Consider the following 23,809-nt stretch of genomic DNA (forward strand, 5'->3'; position numbering starts at 1 on the left):
GGCTGTAATTCCCAGCTAAGGAGTACAGGGTTAAGATACGGTGGGTCATACCATTTCCAAGAGTGAAGGGTATACTAGCAATATCCCTCACAGCAGTAAAGTCTCTCTCAGCCATAAACAGCAAATACTTTACTGACTGACTCCGGGGCTCGTCCATGCAGATTCTGGACCTTCTAGTTCCTTCCTTTCTCTTTTCCTGGAGTACTGTGAAGTAAAGATGGCTTTTTCTCAGTAGTTCTTTTAGAAATGAAGGTTCCTCTCACTTCCTCAGCTAGAGTAAGGCTGAGTTCACACGGGCGTTGCGGGAAAAGGTGCGGGTGCGTTGCGGGAACATGCTCGATTTTTCAGCGAGAGTGCAAAACATTGTAATGCGTTTTGCACGCGCGTGAGAAAAATCGGCATGTTTGGTACCCAAACCCGAACTTCTTCACAGAAGTTCGCGCTTGGGATCGGTGTTCTGTAGATTGTATTATTTTCTGTTATAACATGGTTATAAGGGAAAATAATAGCATTCTGAATACAGAATGCATAGTAAAATAGCGCTGGAGGGGTTAAAAAAATAATAATTTTTTTTAACTCACCTTAATCCACTTGCTCGCACAGCCGGCATCTCTTCTGTTTTCATCTTAGCTGTGTGCAGGAAAAGGACCTGTGGTGACATCACTACAGTCATCACATGGTCCGTCACATGATATATCACCATGGTAAAAAATCATGTGATGGACCATGTGATGACCGGAGTGACGTCACCACAGGTCGTTTTCCTGTACACATCAAAGAAGAGAAGCCCTCAAGAAGCCTTTATATTTGCCCTCAAGATACAGATACTGCCTACAGACTCCTGTGCTCCATGAAGCAAAGGTAGTTGCTAGCAGGCACTCTAAAAAATATTTACAGTAAATGATATTAAGCCCTTCAGGACTAGCCTATTTGGGGCCTTTAGGAGGAAGCCATTTTTGTTTTCCCATCGTTGCATTCAACGAGCTATACCTTTATTTTTTTTTCATCACCGTTTCAAAACTTTTCTTTGATGGCTAGCCTTTTCTATTTACGCCCTGAAGAACATCCAGTAGACATATATTTCTGTGCTGCTTCTCTGGGAAACACATAGTTCTCAACTTTCAAAGAATGGGAAGCTGGACAATCCCTGCATTGCGTGTAATGTATTATAGCAGTCGTTTTTATATTAAACCACTCCTCTTACCCCACCCAATTACTGTCCACCTTCTTAATTAATTAATCCCGACATGCTGCCAGTGCAGCGAGGAGCTGGGATTTCCAGGGACACATTGGAATATGCAGCAGGCAAAAAATTCAGACAGCACATGGTTGTCATCCGTGTGCTGTACACATCCTTGCGGCCCTTCTAAAAATGATAGAACATGTCCTATCTTTGTCCATTTTGCGGACAAGCATAGCCATTTCCATAATAGGGACAGAAGAAAGTGTTGGATGCACAGAGTTAGTATTTGTACTTTGTGGTTTGTGGACCACAAAATAAATACAGTTGTGTGCATGTAGTTATACTGTGTATCATTTTCCTTCTCTATGCCTTATATTGTTCTCTACTGTTCTCATACCCTCCTTTACACTGTCATGGGCATCCTTCTCACATTCTCTGTGTATGACACTTAGGTTTAGTGTTTTGAATATTATATGCCAGGGATTTCTTTTACTGTCCCTTATGACCTTGTTTATTGTGTCCATCCTCACTGTCATTCCGGAGCTCCTGGTGCTGGAAATGATTGGTTACTACTGGCAGGGAACCCTTGAAAGTGGATGGGACTAGACAAATAACCAGTCAATGCAGTACGCAGCCATGCAGGGTATTGCGATGGTGAGGTCACGGTTACTAGGGCAATCGAGGGTTGCTCTTGGTTACTCACAGTTTATAGGAAGACCCTGGGCATGCGTACAGCAGTGATGGAGAGGCTGGCACAGAAGTCCTCTGGGGCACTCTTAATGTATAGGGACCAGGCCGGTGGTAGGTGAGGTGCCCTGGGTGTTGCAGGTTTAATGTGCCGGTGGCAAGATCCCTTGAAGTTCGTGACGCCAGTGCCGGTAACGGTGGCACACCGATTGATAGCAGTAATAAGTGAGGAACACAGTTTGCAGTGAACCAAAACTTTCTTTACTGGAACAGTTAACTATTTACAGTTCTGTAGGTTCAGTTCCATATAACAGAAGCAGTCTTAAGCAGGCTTATACAATGATGGCAGGCAACAATGTTCTTGCAAGATACTCAGAGGGTTAAATACACTCACAGATCAGGCTGCACCTTTTCCTCAGAAATCCTGTGCACTATTCCTCAGAACTCCTGTTTGTCTTGATCCCAAGGCCCGTATTCCCTATTGGTGGCTTTATCCTTGGTAAAGAAACTTCCTCTCGTATATATCTCCTTGCATTAAATAGACTCTTCTGCCCTTCAGCTCTCTTGTCTGGCTGGAAACACTTCTGCTCTGCTCTGTACTGTACTTTGTAGGAACTGCAGGTTTCTCAGGAGGTAACTCTTCCCCTGGTAACAAACTTCTGAGCTAACTCTGGCTCAAGAACCTCAGGCAGGCTAGACTGCACTCACTAGCCTCCTGGACTACACTGCCCTTTTCCTGTCTGGGCCTAACTATATATATTAGGGGTTCCCTAGCTCCCTCTACTGTCTAGGAGGAGGAACTACATCCTAACAGGCCTGATACACAGATAAACAGGAAAATGCACATAAAACATCATATAAATTACAATGGTCATATTAGCCCTTGTGTAGTGCCCACATTTACCTAGTGGGACACTACATACACCATTGCTTTGACGTTGCCCGTCCTCGGCGCAACATAAGGGGCCCGCCCAGCTGGAAACTGCATCCTGAAAGACAAAAACGAAAAACAGGCATATACAATAATCACCACTTTTGTAGTACAAATATATTAAGCAGTTCCGCTGGAAAGTGCGGTGAAAAGGGGCGTCGTTCTCTTCACTCAGGATAGTATAGGGGACAGGAGCACTGACCTGGTGCAGCGTATTTGGGATAACCAGGTTAGTCCATAATAATAAAATGCAACAATAATATAAGTTCCTGGAGGCTCAGAAGAACAAAATGAGTCCGTACCCGGGTCTTGTAGACAGTTAAACAGGGGTTTCCCGAGAGGGGCTACTCAGGCCCATAAGGTAGTCCCCGAATCTCACAGGTGGGTGCCCCTTAGTAGACCGTGTGGACCTTCCTACTGGCAGGGGTTCTTCCTGCCTTGGTTCAGGAGGGTCAGAGGAGTCCACAGGCTCTGGAGCTCTTTCGGGTACACTCTGGGACAAGTCATCCTGGGGTTGAGGACTAGCAGGAACTGGAGCTGGTACCACCAAGTTCAACCAGGGGGTGAGAAACCAATGAAGTGGCTCTTTGTCATGTATCAAGTTCTCAACAGCCTGCATAGGATCAGCAGGTTGGGCTGGCAACCCGGGCTCAGGAGACTCCGGCTCAATGTCTTCTGCTACAATTTCTCCTCCTATGCAGGGTTTTAAACGATTCCTGTGTACAATTTGGGAGCCTTTATCTTCTCTGGAAATTTGATAAATGTGGGCCTCAGCATTAGGGATAGCAGAAATGATGTATGGAGTCCTTTCCCACTTACTGTCCAATTTACTGGTTCGGTGGTTATTTTTCAACCACACCATGTCTCCTAAAGCTAGAGGTTCCGCATGAGCAGCCAGGTCATAGTCTCTCTGCTGTCGCTCTCGGGCACTTTCCATGCGCTCCTGAACAATCTCCTTAGAATTAAGGAGACGTCTTTGATGCTCCACCACCCAATCAGTCTTCGGTAGTGGATTGATGACATCAGGCACCTGTACATTCAGGGAGTGGTCAGCAGGTAGCCTCCCTTGACGGCCGAACATCAGATAGAAGGGCGTGTACCCGGTGGAGCAGTGAATTGTATTGTTATAGGTATACATGAGTTGTGGCAGCAGAGTAGGCCAATTACCCCTTGTCTCAGGGGGTACTGCTCTCAGCATTTCAATGAGAGTTTGATTAATCTTTTCACAGAGTCCGTTACCTTGCGGATGATAGGCGGTGGTCCGGACTTTCTGGCAATTATGTAGCAGGCACATCTCTTGGAACAACTGTGATTCAAATGCAGACCCCTGGTCAGTGAGGATCCTCTCTGGGCAGCCGTAGGGCAGGAGGAATGCTTCCAGAACGCCTCCGCCGCAGTCTTGGCTGTCAGGTCTTTCACAGGCACTGCTACGAAAAACGTAGTGAAGTGATCAATAATGGTCATGGCATAAGTATATCACTTAACACGATCAAAATGAAGGTTTGATCAAACCGATGCTATTATAGTGGGCTAAACCCTTCAATCCAATGACTATTCACAATAATGGGTAGCTTTATTAATACTTAACGTTTAATAATATAAAAAGTTAAAATAATAGGCCCTTGGTATATAGATTAAAAAATCTAAGCTGAGTGCAATTAGGATACTGCATACAACTCTCTGCTGGCAAATGCCAATCCAGAGAGAGGAATGTGGACCAAAAAATGAGGAAGGGATAGATATAATGATAGGTTGAGAAGAAAGGATGCGTAGTAAGAGGGACACACTGCTGGGTCGCAAGCCCTAGAGGTCCCTTATCCTGACTCCTCAACACACTAAATAATCTATCACTAGCCCTAGATGGCCATACCTAAACATGGACTGCCCAGCTTTGTCCGAGAGATAGAGTGTGGTCCCTATGGCTAAGGGAAAGCAATCTGAATCTGAAAAAGGAGGGCAGTATGGACTGACAAACAAAATATGAAACAACCTATAGTCAACACAATAGTTATTTTAATATAGGTCTGATGCTCAGGGATCGAACAGTATATATAGCCTGGTTTACACTCAAAAAAGTGTGTTTGAGTGTAAACCAGGCTATATATACTGTCTTACATCTGGACTTTAGCCTTACTGATGGTTTATTTGATACACTGTATTTTATAAGTGACTTTTGAACAGGTAGTCACCTTATATATTCTTTATGATTGATGAATTAAACTAGTGACCCTGGATCAGGTGGTCACTGGCTAGTTTTAGTCATTTGAACCAGAGTGACTCGAGACCCTTTTACTTGAATGTTCTTTTGAGCCTGTGACCCTGAAATAGGTGGACGCAGGGGGGTTTCTTGAGCCTCTTCTGGTAAAGAGACAAGATTTCTGTAAACTATCAGTGTGGCTACTTTCTTGATACCTGAGAGCTACCTTCTGCAGAACTTGATATATTGGACTGAATTTTTGACATCCATAATTCAGCCAATTTAGTGACCGATACATTTAAAGGTTGTAGTCCCCTGAAGATTTGTTAACCTTCAAGGAAACGCGTCGGGACATTTTTCTTATCTATTTGGGACCTATCATCGATCAATGAGCATCAGACCTATATTAAAATAACTATTGTGTTGACTATAGGTTGTCTCATATTTTGTTTGTCAGTCCATACTGCCCTCCTTTTTCTGATTCAGATTGCTTTCCCTCATCCTTTCTTCTCAACCTATCATTATATCTATCCCTTCCTCATTTTTTGGTCCACATTCCTCTCTCTGGATTGGCATTTGCCAGCAGAGAGTTGTATGCAGTATCCTAATTGCACTCAGCTTAGATTTTTTAATCTATATACCAAGGGCCTATTATTTTAACTTTTGATATTATTAAACGTTAAGTATTAATAAAGCTACCCATTATTGTGAATGGCATAAGTATACCCTGAGCGACTTGGCTCCAACTTCACATGATCAATGGCAACAAGTTCTAAGGGAGTTTTACTCACGATAGGATGGAGAGGCGCCCTCTGGTCATGGCGTTCACTTCTCCCAACGGCACAGGCAGTACATTCCCGGCACCATTTCTCAATGTCTTCTCTCATCCCGATCCAATAGAACCTCCTGCGAATGGTGGCCTCAGTTTTCTGCACGCCGAAGTGTCCGGACTGGTTATGATACATCTCTAACGTCCAGACTGGCGTCTCGACGTGGTATGAGGATCTGGTACACCCTATCGCAGGACACTGGATCCAGGCTCCTTCTAAGCAACAGGCCTTTTTGAAGCAAGAGTTGGTGGCGATGTCTCCACAGTCTCAATAGCTCTGGGTCTGCACTCTTCCTGCGGACTCTCTCAGGAGTTCTCCCACTAGTAAGGAAGTCGAGCAGTTCACTGAGGACTCTACTTTCTGACTGGAGCTTAATCCACCTTTCTTGTTCGCCCCTGGACTCAGGAATATTTGATGAAGAGGAATCAGCAGCTGAGTGATTTTCAGTGCGAACATTATCTTGCTGAGCAAATTTGTTGTAAAACGCCGGCATCTCCACTTCTTCCCAGGCATCCTTTGGTTCATCTGGTGCTTCTGTAGTGAGGAGCCGAGACAGTGCATCAGCATTATCATTGGAGCGGCCTGCCCGGTATTTCACAGTGAAGTCATAGTTGGCAAGGCAGGAGGCCCATCTTTGCTCCAGCGCCCCTAACTTGGCTGTATTCAGATGCGCCAGGGGGTTGTTGTCCGTGAAGGCGACAAACGGAGTGGCAGCAAGATAGTCTTTGAATTTTTCAGTCACAGCCCACACTAAGGCAAGGAACTCCAGCTTGAAGGAACTATAATTCTGATAGTTTTTCTCAGCTCCCCTCAGGGATCTGCTGGCGTAGGCAATCACCCTCTCTTTGTTGTCTTGCACCTGAGCCAACACGGCTCCCAGGCCTCTTTTACTGGCATCCATGTAGAGGTGAAACGGCTTCTGATAATCCGGGTAACCCAGGACAGAGGGTTCAGTCAGCTTCTTCTTTAGGAGCTGGAAGGCAATCTCCCGTTCTTCATTCCATTCAACAGGGATAGGAGTCTTTGGACTCTTCTTGGGATGCCCCCTTAGGAGTTCCTGGATCGGATCCGCAATTTGTGCAAAATGCGGGATGAAGCATCTATAATATCCTGCAAAGCTGAGGAAACTTCTCACCTCTTTCATGGTGGTGGGAGTAGGCCAATTACGGACAGCAGCAAGTTTATCAGGATCAGGCTGGACTCCATCGGCACTAACAACGTGCCCTAGATATTTTACTGCTGGTTTCAGCAGATGGCACTTGGACGGCTTGATTTTAAGGCCATATTTAACAAGGACTTGAAACACTTCAGCCAGATGTTTTAAATGATCCTCATACGTCTTGGTGTAGATAATAACGTCATCCAAGTATAGCAGTACAGTCTCAAAGTTCTTATGGGCTAAACAACGCTCCATCAACCGCTGGAACGTCCCTGGAGCGTTACACAGTCCGAAAGGCATATAATTAAATTCAAACAGACCCATAGGTGTAGTGAAAGCGGTCTTCTCCCGATCTTCAGGGGCCATAGGTACCTGCCAGTACCCGCTGGTTAAGTCCAGAGTGGAGAAGTAGGCTGATGACCCCATGGCAGTCAAGGACTCTTCAATGCGTGGCAACGGATAAGCGTCTTTATGGGTGATTTGATTGATTTTTCTATAGTCCACGCAGAACCTAATGTTGCCATCTTTTTTTCGAACAAGAACTAGGGGCGCAGCCCAGGGACTGTGACTGTTTCGGATTATATTAGAGTCTTTCATCTCCTGTATCATCTCTTTCACGGACTGATAGGTAGTAGGCGGTATGGGTCTGTATCTCTCCTTAATAGGAGGATGAGAGCCAGTGGGTATGGTGTGTTTGATTACACTGACCTCTCCGTAGTCCGTGGAGTGCTTGCTGAAAGCCTTGTGGTGTTCTTTCACCAGACTCAGGACTCCCTCTATTTGCTCTTTCGGGGTGGATTCGTTCCCGACATGAAGTTCCTCCCACCAGGTTACTGAAGAGGCGCTGGCAGGTGCACTGCTGCTCTGTGCGGTCTGGAACGTCTCCGTGGCAGGCAGACGAATAACATCCTGAAAGGACACCTGGAAATGCTGAGCAACGGGGCAGTGTTTAAAAAGAGTAACAGGGTGATCACCGAAATTAATCAAACGGACAGGCACTTTACCTTGAGATACGGTCACCAGACTCTTGGCTGTTCGCACAAAGGGATGATTCTCAATTTGGATATGTTCCACTAGGGCTTTATAGTCCTGGCCCTGGATCCCTAGCACAGCACGGCACCACAGGATGATCTGGGAATTCGGAGGCAGAATCACCGGCCGGTTATCCCGGATCCGGGCAGTACAGATTTCTCCTTTTCCATTTGCGAATCTTTGCTGAGCACCCAGCACACTGATAGTCTTTTGAATGACTCTTTTAGAAGCAGGTGAAGCTGAAGATATGGATTGGTTCAATGCCTCAAGCACCTCGGAGTAACAAAGACATTAGTCCCTAGGCACACGGGGTGTCCCCCTTTATCTCCGGCTTGTACCACAATCACACCTTGCTGGGGTAAGGTGGCTTCTCCCACCTGAAGGGTAGGTTCCCAGTACCCATGAACTTTTACCGGCTTGCCGTTGCTGGCAATGATATCTAGCCAGGATTCTGGTGGATGGGTGAGGAGACTTGAATCCCAGAACTTGTCAAAGGCGGGTCGTTGGATGGTGGTGACCTGAGACCCAGTATCCAGCAGGGCTTCAAAAGGTATCCCGTTAATACACATGTTCATTTTTGGACGAGATCCTACGTATCTGGGCATCCAGCTTGGATCCTTTGGACCTACTGTTCTACCTCCCGAGGGGCGGTCCTCGGCCTCGGGGGTGGTCCGTTTAACTGCCAACACGTTGATTCATTATGTCCATATTTTTTACAATAGTGGCAGACAGGCTGCTTGCGGTTCTTAGACCGGTAATTCGGTCATCCATCAGGTTCTTTGGGGTATACATCTTTATATGCAGGTGGTAGCCTTTGAGGAAGGGGGCTTTCATCTTCTAGTAACAATGGTCTCTCCCATTCCTCTATTTTCCTGCACACCTTCTCCAAGCTCTTAGTGAGATGGTTTACTTGTTCCATTAATGCCTCCACCACATCTGTTACTGGAGCCTGAGTGGCTTGACTGGCTCCAGCCGGCCTCACATTAACAGTTTTTGACTGGCAGACCTGAGGTTCAAGGGAGGCCGCTGGGTTTTGGCCTAAGATACTGATGGCCAGCTCCTTAAAGTCCAAAAACGCACAATTGGGGTGTTGGGCCGACAGCATCCTCAGCTGGCCCTTTAAATGCTCAGTGTTTACACCCGCAAGGAACTGCTCTCTTAGAGTCCGGTCCTGGTCCTCAGCCTCCCGGGGGTCCACTTGGACCACAGCCCTCAGGGTCTCTTGCAGGGACAAAGCAAAATCACGGAGTGACTCACCAGGCTGTTGTTTCCTGCTGAAAAATCGCATCTTAACTTCAGACACTATTCTGGCCTCAAACGTGGTGCCGAGGCGATCAAAGATCTGTTCCAGGCTATTCTTTTCAGGGCCAAGACATGACTTCCCTGTGGGCGGCCCCTTCTAACTGTGCTAAGAGGATCTCCATTTGTTGCTCAGTGGAGATGGGGTAGAGCCGAAACAAGGCCAGTATCTGGTCCCTAAAGTCTTTTAGCTTGTGGCCCTCCCCGGAATATCGCGGGAACCAGGGGGCCCCGAAATAATATGGCATGGTCAGTGGCATCAGGCTAGATGCTGCCGCAGCGGCGGGCGCCCTGTTATCAGTGGCGTGCATTTCAGGAGGCGCATCGGGGACCACCCGACATTGCGTGGTCTCTGGTGGCCAGGACTATAGGCAGACACACGCTGGCCTTTGCTTGCTTAAACGTTGCTAAGGGCACCTACGGAGTGGGTATGGCCCTTTAAGGAGCGACGGAGCAGGTCGGATCTAAGTTGGGCGTACTCCCCCCCGGGTTAAGTCTTTTGCTAATAATGAGGGACCTCCCCCAGTCTCTTTGCAAGGATCGGAACCTCTCCGGTGCTGATATATAAAGGGGCCAGTGAATTCGAAAGTTTTTACTTACTCCGGCGATGCTCGGTCCAAATCTCGCGAGGCACGGGATTACGTTGTGCGGAGGTCCCACGCGCAGCATCAGGAGGTAGGCGCGGCCTCTCGGAGCTCCGGGATTCAAGGTAGGCGGTATCTTCTCTTCAGACAGGGTGGTACTTTTCTTTCACAGGCTGGGCGGTACCTTCTCTTCTCTTTTTCGTGCCAAACAGACACAACGGGGCGCACTGATAGTCCAGTTAACTCAAGTGGCCATCTTTGAGTATAACGCTGTCTATTCACTGACAGCAAGTGGTGACTTAAATAAGCGGCAAACAGTCCACAAAATACGATTTTCACACCGCGGTTTTTACAGTTCTTTGACCCAGCAATTTTCCAAATAAACGGATAGGGCTTTATCACTTTATGGGCAATATTGGCACACAGTTTATATTCCACAATGGCGTAGGAATGATCGCATCGTGTTCGTGACGCAAAAATATGCAGTACGCAGCCCTGCAGGGTATTGCGATGGTGAGGTCACGGTTAATAGGGCAATCGAGGGTTGCTCTTGGTTACTCACAGTTTATAGGGAGACCCTGGGCAGGCGTACAGCAGTGATGGAGAGGCTGGCACAGAAGTCCTCTGGGGCACTCTCAATGTATAGGGACCAGGCCGGTGGTAGGTGAGGTGCCCTGGGTGTTGCAGGTTTAATGTGCCGGTGGCAAGATCCCTTAAAGTTCGTGACGCCAGTGCCGGTAACGGTGGCACACCGATTGATAGCAGTAATAAGTGAGGAACACAGTTTGCAGTGAACCAAAACTTTCTTTACTGGAACAGTTAACTATTTACAGTTCTGTAGGTTCAGTTCCATATAACAGAAGCAGTCTTAAGCAGGCTTATACAATGATGGCAGGCAACAATGTTCTTGCAAGATACTCAGAGGGTTAAATACACTCACAGATCAGGCTGCCTTTTCCTCAGAAATCCTGTGCACTATTCCTCAGAACTCCTGTCTGTCTTGATCCCAAGGCCCGTATGCCCTATTGGTGGCTTTATCCTTGGTAAAGAAACTTCCTCTCGTATATATCTCCTTGCATTAAATAGACTCTTCAGCCCTTCAGCTCTCTTGTCTGGCTGGAAACACTTCTGCTCTGCTCTGTACTGTACTTTGTAGGAACTGCAGGTTTCTCAGGAGGTAAATCTTCCCCTGGTAACAAACTTCTGAGCTAACTCTGGCTCAAGAACCTCAGGCAGGCTAGACTGCACTCACTAGCCTCCTGGACTACACTGCCCTTTTCCTGTCTGGGCCTAACTATATATATTAGGGGTTCCCTAGCTCCCTCTACTGTCTAGGAGGAGGAACTACATCCTAACAGGCCTGATACACAGATAAACAGGAAAATGCACATAAAACATCATATAAATTACAATGGTCATATTAGCCCTTGTGTAGTGCCCACATTTACCTAGTGGAACACTAAATCAACGCATCAAGTCAGGCCAGAGCAACTTTTACAGGTGCCTTCTTACCGATGATGATGGAACTAATCCTTTGATTATTGTATGGCACGTTGTGACTAACTGCAGTACTAGGTGTAATGTAGCAGTGGATGCAGTTATTTGCTGTATAGGGTGCAAAGTATGGCGCCGAGTTGGGATTTCAAGGGATGCATCGAGACGTGGCAGGTTTCCCTAGACAATGCATGGAAGCTGGGACTGTCCTGCTGGATCTGGGACACTTTGGAGGTATCGGACAAGAGCATCACAGTATGTTCATTCAGACGGCCATATGTAGCTTTCACATCTGATCCTCAATTTTGCGGATTAAATGTGGACCTATTCACTTCTATTGGGTCTTCTGTTTCACAGCCTCATAAATAAAACATGTCCTATACTTGTCAGTGAAAATTGGTACGTGACCCCATTGAAGTCTATGGGTCTGCCAAAATTTGGAATGCAATCCGTTTTTTTTAGTTGACATGCTGAACTAACCGCAAAAAAATAAGGATCCGCATTGTTGTGGACCACAAAAAACAAACTGCTGTCTGAATGGGCCCTAAGCTAAATAGACTCCGTCTGTGTGGGAAGTAAGAAGAGTCTGTATCGTCAGTTGCCCCAGCAGCACAGATTAGCAGCTCCATCAAAGCGGAGACAGAAGCAAAAAATGCTGAAAAGGCTAGAAACACAGCACATTACCAGTACCAGCTTTTCAGAACTTTTGGTATCAAAATGATTTATGGGATAACTCCTGTAAACTGTTACTTTTCTCTGGGCTCCCATGATGCCTGACAGCCCTGTAAAAAGATGCATGCAAGACATGATGATTTATACGTGATGTATTCCATTTCTATAAGTTGTTAATGTTGATGTGGTTGTATATATGTGTGAAGTAATTATCACTCTCTACAGGACCTGGTCTGGCCTTTATCGTCTATCCCAAGGCTGTGTCCATGATGCCAGTGTCCCAGCTCTGGTCCTGCCTCTTTTTTATCATGCTGATTCTCCTTGGGCTGGACAGTCAGGTACTGAATGTGTAAAACAATCAAATATACACAAAGGGCCACAGACATGAAAACAAGGGCCAAAACTCCCACTTAGGCACCAGCTTACAATCTGATTGGGTGATCTTTCTAACCGTTTTGTCTCCTTAAAGCGGCTCTGTCACCAGGATTAACCCTATTAAATCAGACATACTGTCTGGTAGGGCTCATCATGCAGATTAAAACAATACCTTTCTGTTGTCTGTATGTTAAACAGCTGCAGAGAAGGGGCGTGGCCTGACGGACGTGTGCACTTGAGCTCCCGGGCAGCGCTGGCAGAATCCTCCGTCATCCTGTGGCTGTGACAAACTTAAACAGCCTGGCACGATTGTTACTTGCTGTGGAACCTCTCTGGACCCCAGGCCAGTATGACCCGCTCGGGCAGGAAAGAAAAGGAAGCGGCGGGACCGACTCCGGCAAAACAACATGGCGCGGCCGCACCGTCTAAATTGGCGGAGGTCTCAGCGCACCTGGAGCAATATGCCCGAGTCCCCCCATCAAAAGGGGGCCCTGCACATGAGGGGGATCTATCAGAAGCGGTGGCAGAACATGTAACAGCTTTGGCCGACTACCTGGTGGAGCGACGCGCATGCTCCCAAGATGGCGGATCCCACGTGGAGGAGCTGCAGGCAAGTGGAGGGGGGGGGGGCCTGCTGCTGAGTCTGGCTCACTACAAAATGGCAGGGCACAACCCTTTACCTCCTCTATTCCCACTTTGCCACTACTGGCCGATCCCACTATTAAAGCAAACCTTTCACCTCATTTTCACTTTATAAACTAGCAACAGTACCTTATAGATTATCTTCAGTGTGTTCTTATACATGTTAGTGCCGCTTTCCTGCGCTGTTTATTCTTGAAAAAATCGTCTTATAAAGTTCACATTTCCTGCTCCAACAGTCACGCAACAAGTCAAGGGGGTATCCCTTCCCTCACCTCTGGCTGTACCTCCCCTGCCCTAACCCCGCCTCTATGCTCTGTAATTGACAGCCGGCTCAGTCGCCGGGACCGCGCTTGTGAATCCTGCGCGTGCGCCGTACTCCTCATTCGCTGCGTGATCCCGTCTTTCTTGCGGACACAAGCGCGATCCTGTAACAGAATCGCGCATGCGCCGTACGCGATGTCTGCCTGTCTGCTCTCCCTCCCGTGCGCGCGCTCCCCTATGTTCAGGCTCCAAGTGCCCCACGTGAGCAGATGGCAAGTCTACAGTGATCACGTGGGGCACTTGGAGCCTGAAGATAGGGGAGCGCGCGCACGGGAGGGAGAGCAGACAGGCAGGCATCGCGTACGGCGCATGCGCGATTCTGTTACAGGATCGCGCTTGTGTCCGCAAGAAAGACGGGATCGCGCGGCGAATCAGGAGGACGGCGCATGCGCAGGATTCACAAGCGCGGTCCCGGCGACTGAGCCGGCTGTCAATTACAGAGCATAGAGGCGGGGTTAGGGCAGGGGAGGTACAGCCAGAGGTGAGGGAAGGGATACCCCCTTGACTTGTTGCGTGACTGTTGGAGCAGGAAATGTAAACTTTATAAGACGATTTTTTCAAGAATAAACAGCGCAGGAAAGCGGCACCAACATGTATAAGAACACACTGAAGATAATCTATAAGGTACTGTTGCTAGTTTATAAAGTGAAAATGAGGTGAAAGGTTCGCTTTAAGGACATATATGCGGCCGTGCACCAATGTAGTGCAGCTCTGATAAACCCTCAACGCATCCATTGGGTCCCTCCAGGAAAACGTGTCTTTTATTAGACAGGATATAAGGAAGGCTAATGAAAGAATTACTGTGGCGGAGGGGCGAGTGAGCCAACTGGAAAACCAAGTCTCCCCTATGAAACGTGATCTGGCTAAAGTAATACACAACGTCACGGAGTAAAACGGAGGACTTGGAAAAAAGATCACAACGAAATAACCTTCGCATCTTGGGGGTCCCTGAAAAAGCTGAAGGGCCCCATGCTGTCCAATTCTTTGAGGATTGGTTCAGGAAGATATTTGGAAAAGACTCCTTGTCACCTTTCTTTGCCATAGAGAGGGCGCATAGAGTGCCATTCCGCCCACCACCACCGGGCGGCCCTCCTAGACCATTGCTAATGAGGATTTTACATTTTCAAGATAGGGATACCATTCTCCGCAAAGCAAAGCAAGAGAGCACCAGAATTTATCTATGGCTGGACATAAAGGGCCAGATATATCATTAGGCTAAGTCACTTTTGTGGAGTCAAAAAGTCGCAAAAAAATGCGCAAATCAAAATTTTGCGACTTTTTTGCGACTTTTTGAAGGTAAGCGCTAAGCACTCCAGTTTTGAGAAAATGGGCGTTTTGGCTTATGCAAATGATTGGCAAGTCAAATTTACTATTGCGACTTTTTAAAAAAGTCGCAAAAAAGTCGCAAAAAAGTCCCAATTTCACTCCAGCGAGGACCATGCTTATCTTATGAGACTTTTTAATAGAACATGCGACTTTTTCATAAAAACGTGCGACTTTTTCATTAAGATGTGCGACTTTTGGAAAGCTGCTTACTGACGGATAAACTGCTACCGTCAAACCACATTTATTATAGTCTTAAAGGGCCGATCATAAATCTGACTTGGCTAAAACTGACTTTAGCCATATGTGAAAGTGGAGTGAGCTGTCAGAGTAATGATACATCTGGCCCAAAGTGTCTATATTTCCTGACTTTTCGGCGGAGGTGCAGAGACGCCGCGCACGCTTTGTGGATGTTAAAAAGCAACTATGGTCGCAGAATATACAGTACGCCATGTTATATCCCTCAAAGCTCCGTGTAGTGTTTAAAGGGAAAACCCACTTCTTTGAATCCCCGGAGGACGCCAACCGGTGGATTGAACAAATGGAATCCTATCCATCCGAAAGTTATGACAATGACTGATAGAAAAGTGGACATCGCTATACCTGGGTCTTCACTGAAGACAATCTAGAGGACTTTGGGAATGGGCGGATAAGTATAAGGTTTCATGTTTGTTGAGAGTTCATGTTTATACTACCGCCATAATGCTCCAAAATTGTAATTTGGTGCCATCTACTGGTAATGACTTTAATAGCCACACTTGTGCTGTTCATTTGTTTAGGTGAAACGCCAAGAGTTAACTGTTCCAAAATGCCATCTGTTATACTGTTTTATTGCTGCCCGGGTCTCTACTACTGAGACCTGATCCGTGAATGCGGATATGCTGTTGCCTTCTATGCTGCGGGTTACAGGAACCTTTTCTGTGCCTCGTGTCCTGTTCTGGGACTATCACAAGTTCTTTTTGATGGGGATACTATGTTTATAGTTCACTTAGGCTCAGAGCCTGCAGAGAGATGATGCACGCAATTGTTCTTTCATTATCTGGTAAATGTCTTAACTTGATGCTTAGATCTTCTTTCCTTTTATGTCTCCCATGGGAAAATGGCGGATAGAACTCACACTATAGTATGGAATGTTAGAGGCCTGGGAGATCCTACTAAACGCCAAGCAGTTTTTATGGCCGTTCAAAATCAGTCAGCCATAATATGCCTCACCGAGACACACCTGACTAAACAAACCCATGGGTTGCTTCACAAACCATGGATCTCACAGGCCTTTCACTCCACCTTTTCTACACACGCTAGGGGAGTTAGTGTCCTAATTCACAAAGCTGTTCCCTTTGTATGCCACTCAAGCAAAATTGATACGGAAGGTCGATATGTATGCCTGCACTGTTCTATATTTGGGGTACCATTCTTCCTAATTGCCATGTATATCCCGCCGTCATACTCCTGCGGTGCCATAAGGGAGGTAATGTCATGGGTATCTCAAGGGCCACAGGTGCCAATCCTAATGTTGGGCGATTTTAACAAATATTTAGATCCTTCTATGGATAAACTTCCGCTGCCTCCTAACCTAACAAATTCTGGTGAGACTTCACTGACAAAATTACTTAGAGAACTGGATCTGCATGATTTGTGGAGAATTAGATACCTCCAGGAACGGCAGTACTCCTGTTTTTCTACGTCTCATGGGTCCCTATCCAGAATAGATTTACCCATTGGGTCTCTAGAAGCACTATCCTATATCTTTGTTATAGAATACCTACCGCGCTGCCTCTCTGATCATTCACCTATCCATATAGAACTGAGGTTTGGAAATGATAGAGGGCGCTATGGTTCGGTGCTCTGGAAACTCAATCCCTTCTGGATACAGCTATTAGACGGGGAAGACCCCCTAATGAACCAAATAAATACATTTTTCAATCTCAATAAAGGATCAGCGGCTATAGGAACAATATGGGACGCCATGAAAGCATACGTAAGAGGCCTCTATATTGAGAAAATTAATAGACGCAAAACTAAAACTAGGGAACTCACTAAAGCTATACAACAGGAAGTAACAAGGAGTGAGCAATTGTATATCAGTACACCCTCCCAGCATTCTGAAACGGTATGGAAAAATGTACAATCTAAACTTATTGACCATTTACTGCATATAGCAGACAATAAACGTTTTATCATCAAACAAAAATATTTTGAGGCAGGGGAGAGTACGGGTAGTTTACTGGCCAGAGTCGTCCGGTCACAAGAGGGTTCGTCCAGAATAGCAGCAATTAGAACCATGGATGGGGTACTCTCGGTGGAAAATTCAGTAATACTTGAAACATTCCATAAATATTATAAGGAATTATATTCTTCTAAAATGACCATAGGAGGAGATGATATAAAGGAGTATCTTGGGCGAATATCAATCCCTAAATTGTCTCTAGAATCTGCTGCATACCTGGATGAACCCCTTACTTTGGAGGAACTGGAGGTAGCCTTGAGCTCCTTCCCTAATGAAAAGGCCCCAGGTTCAGATGGGTTGCCTGGGAATTTTTTTAAACAGTACCGAGACTGTCTCCTCCCACATCTATTAGAAACCTTTAATGATGCGCTGCGAACTGGGATATTACCTACATCTATGAGGGAAGCGATAGTGGTGGTTATTCCAAAACCCAATAAGGACCCAATAAGACCCGACTCCTATAGACCCATTTCTCTCCTATCAAATGATGTAAAACTTTTGGCCAAAGTATTGGCCAATCGGCTTAATAAAGTAATTACTCCTTTAATACATAAGGATCAGGCTGGCTTCATGCCAGATAGGAGCACGGCCAGTAATCTTCATCGATTATTCCTGAATATCCAGAGGTCATTAAATACCGGGGGTTGCCGTGCAATAATTTCCTTAGACACTGCAAAGGCTTTTGACAGCGTAGAATGGGAATACCTATGGGAAGTTTTGGAGGTCATGGGCTTCGGCCTGGGATTAGTTTTTTTTGGGTCAAGTTACTGTATAACTCCCTGCTAGCAAGGATTAGGGCAAACAAGGTTCTTTCTAATCAATTTCCATTGCATAGGGGCACACGGCAGGGTTGCCCCTTATCTCCCCTATTATTTGCAATTGCAATTGAGCCTCTTGCTTGTCTTTTACGTACCTCCACAGACTGGAAGGGAGTTCCAATAGGGCCCCGGGATGAAAAAGTCTCGTTATACACAGACGATTTATTATTATACGTGGGAGATCTACAGAAGTCTATAGACCCCATAATGCACAAAATTACAGATTTTGGGAAATATTCTGGACTAAGACTAAACTGGGACAAATCCACGATTCTTCCATTAGATCCCACCCCACCACATTTGGACCTCACTTGCATTCCCTTGCAGCTAACCACTCAATTCAAATACTTAGGAGTGATGATAACACCGATACCAACTGAAAACATAAAACTGTACCTGGAGCCATTAATTGCAAAATTTGTAGTCAAAATTGGCTGTTGCAACTTAATTAAAATTTTATTCATGCCACAGCTTTTATATATATTACACAATTTACATAATTCACCGGTATGAATCCCACTAAGGATTTTCTATAAGATTCAGGGGATTTTTAGATCACTGATATGGAAAAAGAAACAGCCGAGAATCCGAATAGAAACACTCCCAAAAAGTAAGGAAGAGGGTGGATTATCTCTCCCGAACCCATGGCCCTATTATATAGCCGCACAACTACAACACGTCAGGGGATGGATTAATACAACTAATCTAGACCCCTCGGCTGATATTGTTGCCCACACTATGAAACAAAAAGCGCCTATTGCCTCATTAGAAATAAGCAAACACCATCCCCTGGGTAAAAAACTTCCTACATTTTCCCTTTTCATCAAGGTTTGGACAAAATTTAAAGAATTAACGAATCTGACAGAACTCAATGACATTACGCCAATATGGCGAAACCCCCAACTGCCAGAGATATTCAGGCTGGAAGGCTTTTCCCCGTGGGAAGAGAGGGGCATACTCTTTTTTGACCAAATTCAATCGCATGGAATACTTAAATCTTTTACTCAACTCCAGGAAGAGTTTGGCCTACCCAAAACGGCATTCTTCCAATTTCTTCAATTAAGACATGCATACCAAACCCAATTTCCAGGAAACATAGTAATTGCCGCCTCTCCTCCTGTGGTGAAACAATTACTGGAAGCTGGGGTTACCAAAGGCCTGATATCCCAACTTTATAAATATATTCTTGACGCTAGTACCCCCTCAACCTCCCTGATGGTAAAAGGGAAATGGGAGGAAGATGTGGGAACAATATCTCCAGACCAATGGAATGACATTCTGGCTTTAACTCCTAGTCTTACATTGAATGAATCTCAGAGACTATCCCAGCTGTACCTGCTACACAGAGTGTATAGAACCCTTAAACTTCTATTCAAAATAGGTGTGCGACCGGACTCCACATGCCCTAGATATGGTGCAACGGAAGCAACTTTGGTTTATATGGTATGGAACTGCCGAGAGTTGGGAACATAATAGGAAGAGATACGAGAAATCATAGCTGTAACAACTCAGATACATTTGCCCAATAATCCCAGAATCTGTGTGCTGGGTATACTTGACTGCAAAGGGTTAAATGATAAACTATCCTTATGTATTCACAGAATGTTATTCCAGGCAAGAGTCTTAATCACTAAGCATTGGATAAGAAATAGGCCTCCTAGCAAACAGGAATACATAAATAGGATGAATACGATTCTACGTCTTGAAAGAGGGGTATATGTCAAAAGAAAATGCCCAAACAAATTTTGGTCAATATGGCAGGGCTGGATTGAATCTGGAAGCTTAGCTTCGTTGGCACTGACTAGGGATTGTTTGAGAGGACAATTGTCCTTAATAGGACGCCTATCTTAGTTTAAGCTGCATTTTAATGAAGATCTAGTGTTCAACTTATTGTAATCTTAGGTGGATATGACATCCTTTGTGAAATGTTTAATAAAATACAATAGGGATAAGGTGGTGTAATCATCTCTCTGCAAGCCAAACTCTAGGGAGGGGGGGGGGGGGGGGGGAGTTGGGTGAAAGTTAAATTTGTTATTTAACAAACTTTGTATTACTCTGTAATGTCAACGCATCAGATATCTATCCATGTAAATGGCTGACAGGATTTTGATCATTATGTACAAATGTATATTTTATTGATCGTTTATTTAAAAAATCAATAAAAATGAAAAAAAAAACAGCTGCAGAGAAATCTGCGTTTTGTACAGAATTCCCATATACAAATTCAATACCGGCAGATTGCCGTGTTGATTCACAAAGCCATTAGTCCATCCAAATCATTCCAAGCACTATACCATTGATTTGGATGGACTAATGGCTTTGTGAATCAACACGGTAATCTGCCGGTATTGAATTTGTATATGGGAATTCTGTACCACACACAGATCTGTGCGGCAGCCTACTAGCTATCGAGGTGTAGTCATCACCTTGGGATAGGTGTTTCGACATATGGGACTCATTCCTCACAGTTTTAGGCTACTTTCACACCTGCGTTCAGGTGTCCGCTCGTGAGCTCCGTTTGAAGGAGCTCACGAGCGGTCCCGAACGCAGCCGTCCAGCCCTGATGCATTCTCAATGGAGGCGGATCCACTGAGAATGCATCCGCCTGCCAGCGCTCAGCCTCCGCTCCGCTCAGTGAGCGGACACCTGAACGCTGCTTGCAGCGTTCGGGTGTCCGCCTGGCCGTGTGGAGGCGAGCGGATCCGTCCAGACTTATAATGGAAGTCAATGGGGACGGATCCGTTTGAAGATGACACAGTATGGCTCAATTTTCAAACGGATCCGTCCCCCATTGACTTTCAATGTAAAGTCTGAACGGATCCGTTTGCATTATCATAAAAAAAAAAAAAAAAAAAAAAAAAAAATTTTTTTTTTTTTTTTTTGTTCATGGTTATGCAAACGGATCCGTTCTGAACGGATGCAAGCGTTTGCATTATAGGAGCGGATCCGTCTGTGCAGACACCAGACGGATCCGCTCCTAACGCAAGTGTGAAAGTAGCCTTAGGGTATTTTCACACTTGCGGCAGGACGGATCCGACAGGCTGTTCACCATGTCGGATCCGTCCTGCGGCTGTTTCGCCGTGCCCCCGGGCCGCCGCTCCGTCCCCATTGACTATAATGGGGATGGGGGCGGAGCTCCGGCGCAGCACGGCGGTGCACGGCTTAAGGCCGCAGGACTAAAATTACTGCATGTCAGGTTTTTTAGTCCGGCGGCTTTCTCCGTGCACCGCCGTGCTGCGCCGGAGCTCCGCCCCCATCCCTATTATAGTCAATGGGGACGGAGCGGGGGCACGGCGAACAGCCACAGGACGGATCCGACATGCTAAACAGCATGTCGGATCCGTCCTGCCGCAAGTGTGAAACTAGCCTTACAGATTTTAGGGGTTGTATTTTAATTTAAAAAAAGTGTGCATCATTTTCATCAAGTGTATCCGTTTTGAGTGTGCCCCTTCTTCTGTGTTTGGTATTTAAGTCCTTATCATATTGAGAATAATGTGTTTAGGCTTTAAAAATGTATAAATATTGCTGGTTTGTTTATAAATATAAATCTAAGCAAAAACACCCACAATTCTCAATATATTAAGGCCTTTTATTGATATTATATGATTATATATTATTTATTGTGGTATAGCCTTTATTATGGGTTAAATGAGAAAAAAATAACAGAAAAAAAAGTTTATGCAAGTTTCTCCCAGGATTTAAACCTGAGATCTCTATATGCAAAACCAAGCACTTACCACTAAGCTATAGCATTACCACATAGAAGTGCAGTTTTTTTTTCTAAGGCTACTTTCACACCCGTGTTTGGTGCGGATCCGTCATGGATCTGCACAGACGGATCCGTTCAGATAATACAACGGTCTGCATCCGTTCAGAACGGATCCGTTTGTATTATCTGTAACATACCCAAGACGGATCCGTCTTGAACATCATTGAAAGTGAATGGAGGACTAATCCGTTTTCTATTGTGTCAGATTGTGTCATAGAAAACGGATCTGTTCCCATTGACTTACATTTTGTGTGAGAATGGATCCGTTTGGCTCAGTTTCGTCTGACGGTGTCTGCCTTCAAAGGGGAATGGAGACGGAACTGGGGCAAACTGAGCCAAACTGATGTATTCTGAGTGGATCCTTTTCCATTCAGAATGCATTAGGGCAAAATGGATCCGTTTTGGACCGCTGGTGAGAGCCCTGAACGGATCTCGCAAACGGAAGGCCAAAACGCCAGTGTGAAAGTAGCCTAAGCTAACAAATATTAAAAAAAAATTTGTATAATCATATATTGTGTGTGAATAAAGCAGTAATATGTATATTAGCATTCTAAGCAAATCTCAGTGTAATAAAGCTATAAAATATATGATATTTACATGCTAGCACACAGCTCTAGGACAGGGCTCTGCCCTCAGCATGTCTAGCCCTGTCAATCAAGGGGAGGGGGAGTGTACATAGCACAGGGGGTGTTACAAAGCAGTGCTCAAAGCCCCACCTCCTGGTGCTCAAACGTCTCATTTGCATATAAATAAAACACAGATTTCTCTGCAGCTGTTTATCATACAGACAAAAGAAAGGTATCATTCTAATCAGCATGATGAGCCCTACCAGGCAGTATGTGTGGTTTAATAGGGTTGATCCTGGTGACAGAGCTGCTTAAAGGTGATTACTACTTGAATAAATAAGATTTAAATACCTCAAGTTGTAGAGAAAAATGTATGTACCTTAATTATATAACCAGAGCACAGAATAAGGCCTCTTTCACACGACCGTATTTTTTTTTTCCAGTGTTTTGCGGTCCGTTTTTCATGGATCCGTTGTTCCGTTATTCGTTTCCGTTGTGTTTCCGTTTCTGTTCCGTTTCTCCGTTCCATTTTTCCGTATGGCATATACAGTATACAATAATTACATAGGAAAAATTGGGCTGGGCATAACATTTTCAATAAATGGTTCTGCAAAAACGGAACGGATACGGAAGACATACGGATGCATTTCCGGATGCGTTCCTTTTTTTGCGGACCCAATGACTTGAATGGAGCCACGGAACGTGATTTGCAGGCAATAGGGCATGTTCTATCTTTCAACGGAACGGAAATACAGAAACGGAATGCATACGGAGGACATTCCGTTTTTTTTTGCGGAACCATTAAAATGAATGGTTCCGTATAGTTACTGTATATTGAACGCAAAAAACGGCCCGTAAACGGAAAAAAAAACGGTCGTGTGAAAGAGGCCTAATACGAATAATTCCATTCCTTACCACCTGTTCTCCCTGTGACATGGAAGACACTCGAGGGCACCCACATGTATCTTCCAAGAACATATATAGATCAGTGTAGGGACGAGAGGAATGAGCTGCTAAAGATCACACTATGGGGCAGATTTACTATTGTCGTTGCTTCACAACTCCAACATATAAATTTAGACAAACTTCTTATTGATTTGTGCCAAAAAAATTGATGTTTACTACTGGCTGTACACTTTTCAAAAGTTTCTGGTGCAAATACTGGTCTAAAGTATAGCACCCAAGAGGCGGTGTTCCAAGATGCACCAAATGTGACACAGCATGCACCACTGATGAATTTAGTGCATCTCCTAAGTGTAATAGGTTGTGCACCCTAGTGTTAAAGGGGTTCTCTGGGATTTTTATATTGATGGCCTATCTTGAAGAACAAATCAGTGAAAGTCTGACTACTGCACCCAGGCCAATCACCTGTTCATCAGTAGCTCTGGAGCCAGAAAGACACAGCTCCTCCACTTTACTTCAAGTGAATTGGAATAGTTCTGCAGTAACCAGCTCTACCCACTACACAGTCACTATTCGGGCCTATCCTAAGGATAGGTCATCAATATACAAATCCTCGACAACCCCTTCAACTGTTTAAAGGGTGCCCTGGAATAAGCCATTAATGTTAATTTCCATGGGTACTCATAATGAAGGAGACAATAGCTGAGCTTGGTACTACAGCTTGTCTCATTCAAAGTGGTCCCCTCAATGACCAAACATCAATGGCCTATCCTAAGGACAGGGAAATAATTTAGGAT

General features: G+C 45.3%; 1 protein-coding gene across 2 annotated transcripts in view; it reads left to right on the forward strand.

Moving 5' to 3' along the window:
• Positions 1 to 23,809, forward strand: part of LOC121004217 (sodium- and chloride-dependent betaine transporter-like) — a 140,276-nt gene that overhangs the window by 107,053 nt on the left and 9,414 nt on the right. For both annotated transcript variants that reach the window (XM_040436389.1, XM_040436393.1), the window contains exon 10: positions 12,294 to 12,406. In XM_040436389.1, the coding sequence (XP_040292323.1) occupies positions 12,294 to 12,406 (113 nt within the window). The remainder of the gene's footprint in view (positions 1 to 12,293; positions 12,407 to 23,809) is intronic.

Source organism: Bufo bufo, chromosome 1 (assembly GCF_905171765.1).
Source record: "Bufo bufo chromosome 1, aBufBuf1.1, whole genome shotgun sequence".
NCBI classification, from domain to species: domain Eukaryota; kingdom Metazoa; phylum Chordata; class Amphibia; order Anura; family Bufonidae; genus Bufo; species Bufo bufo.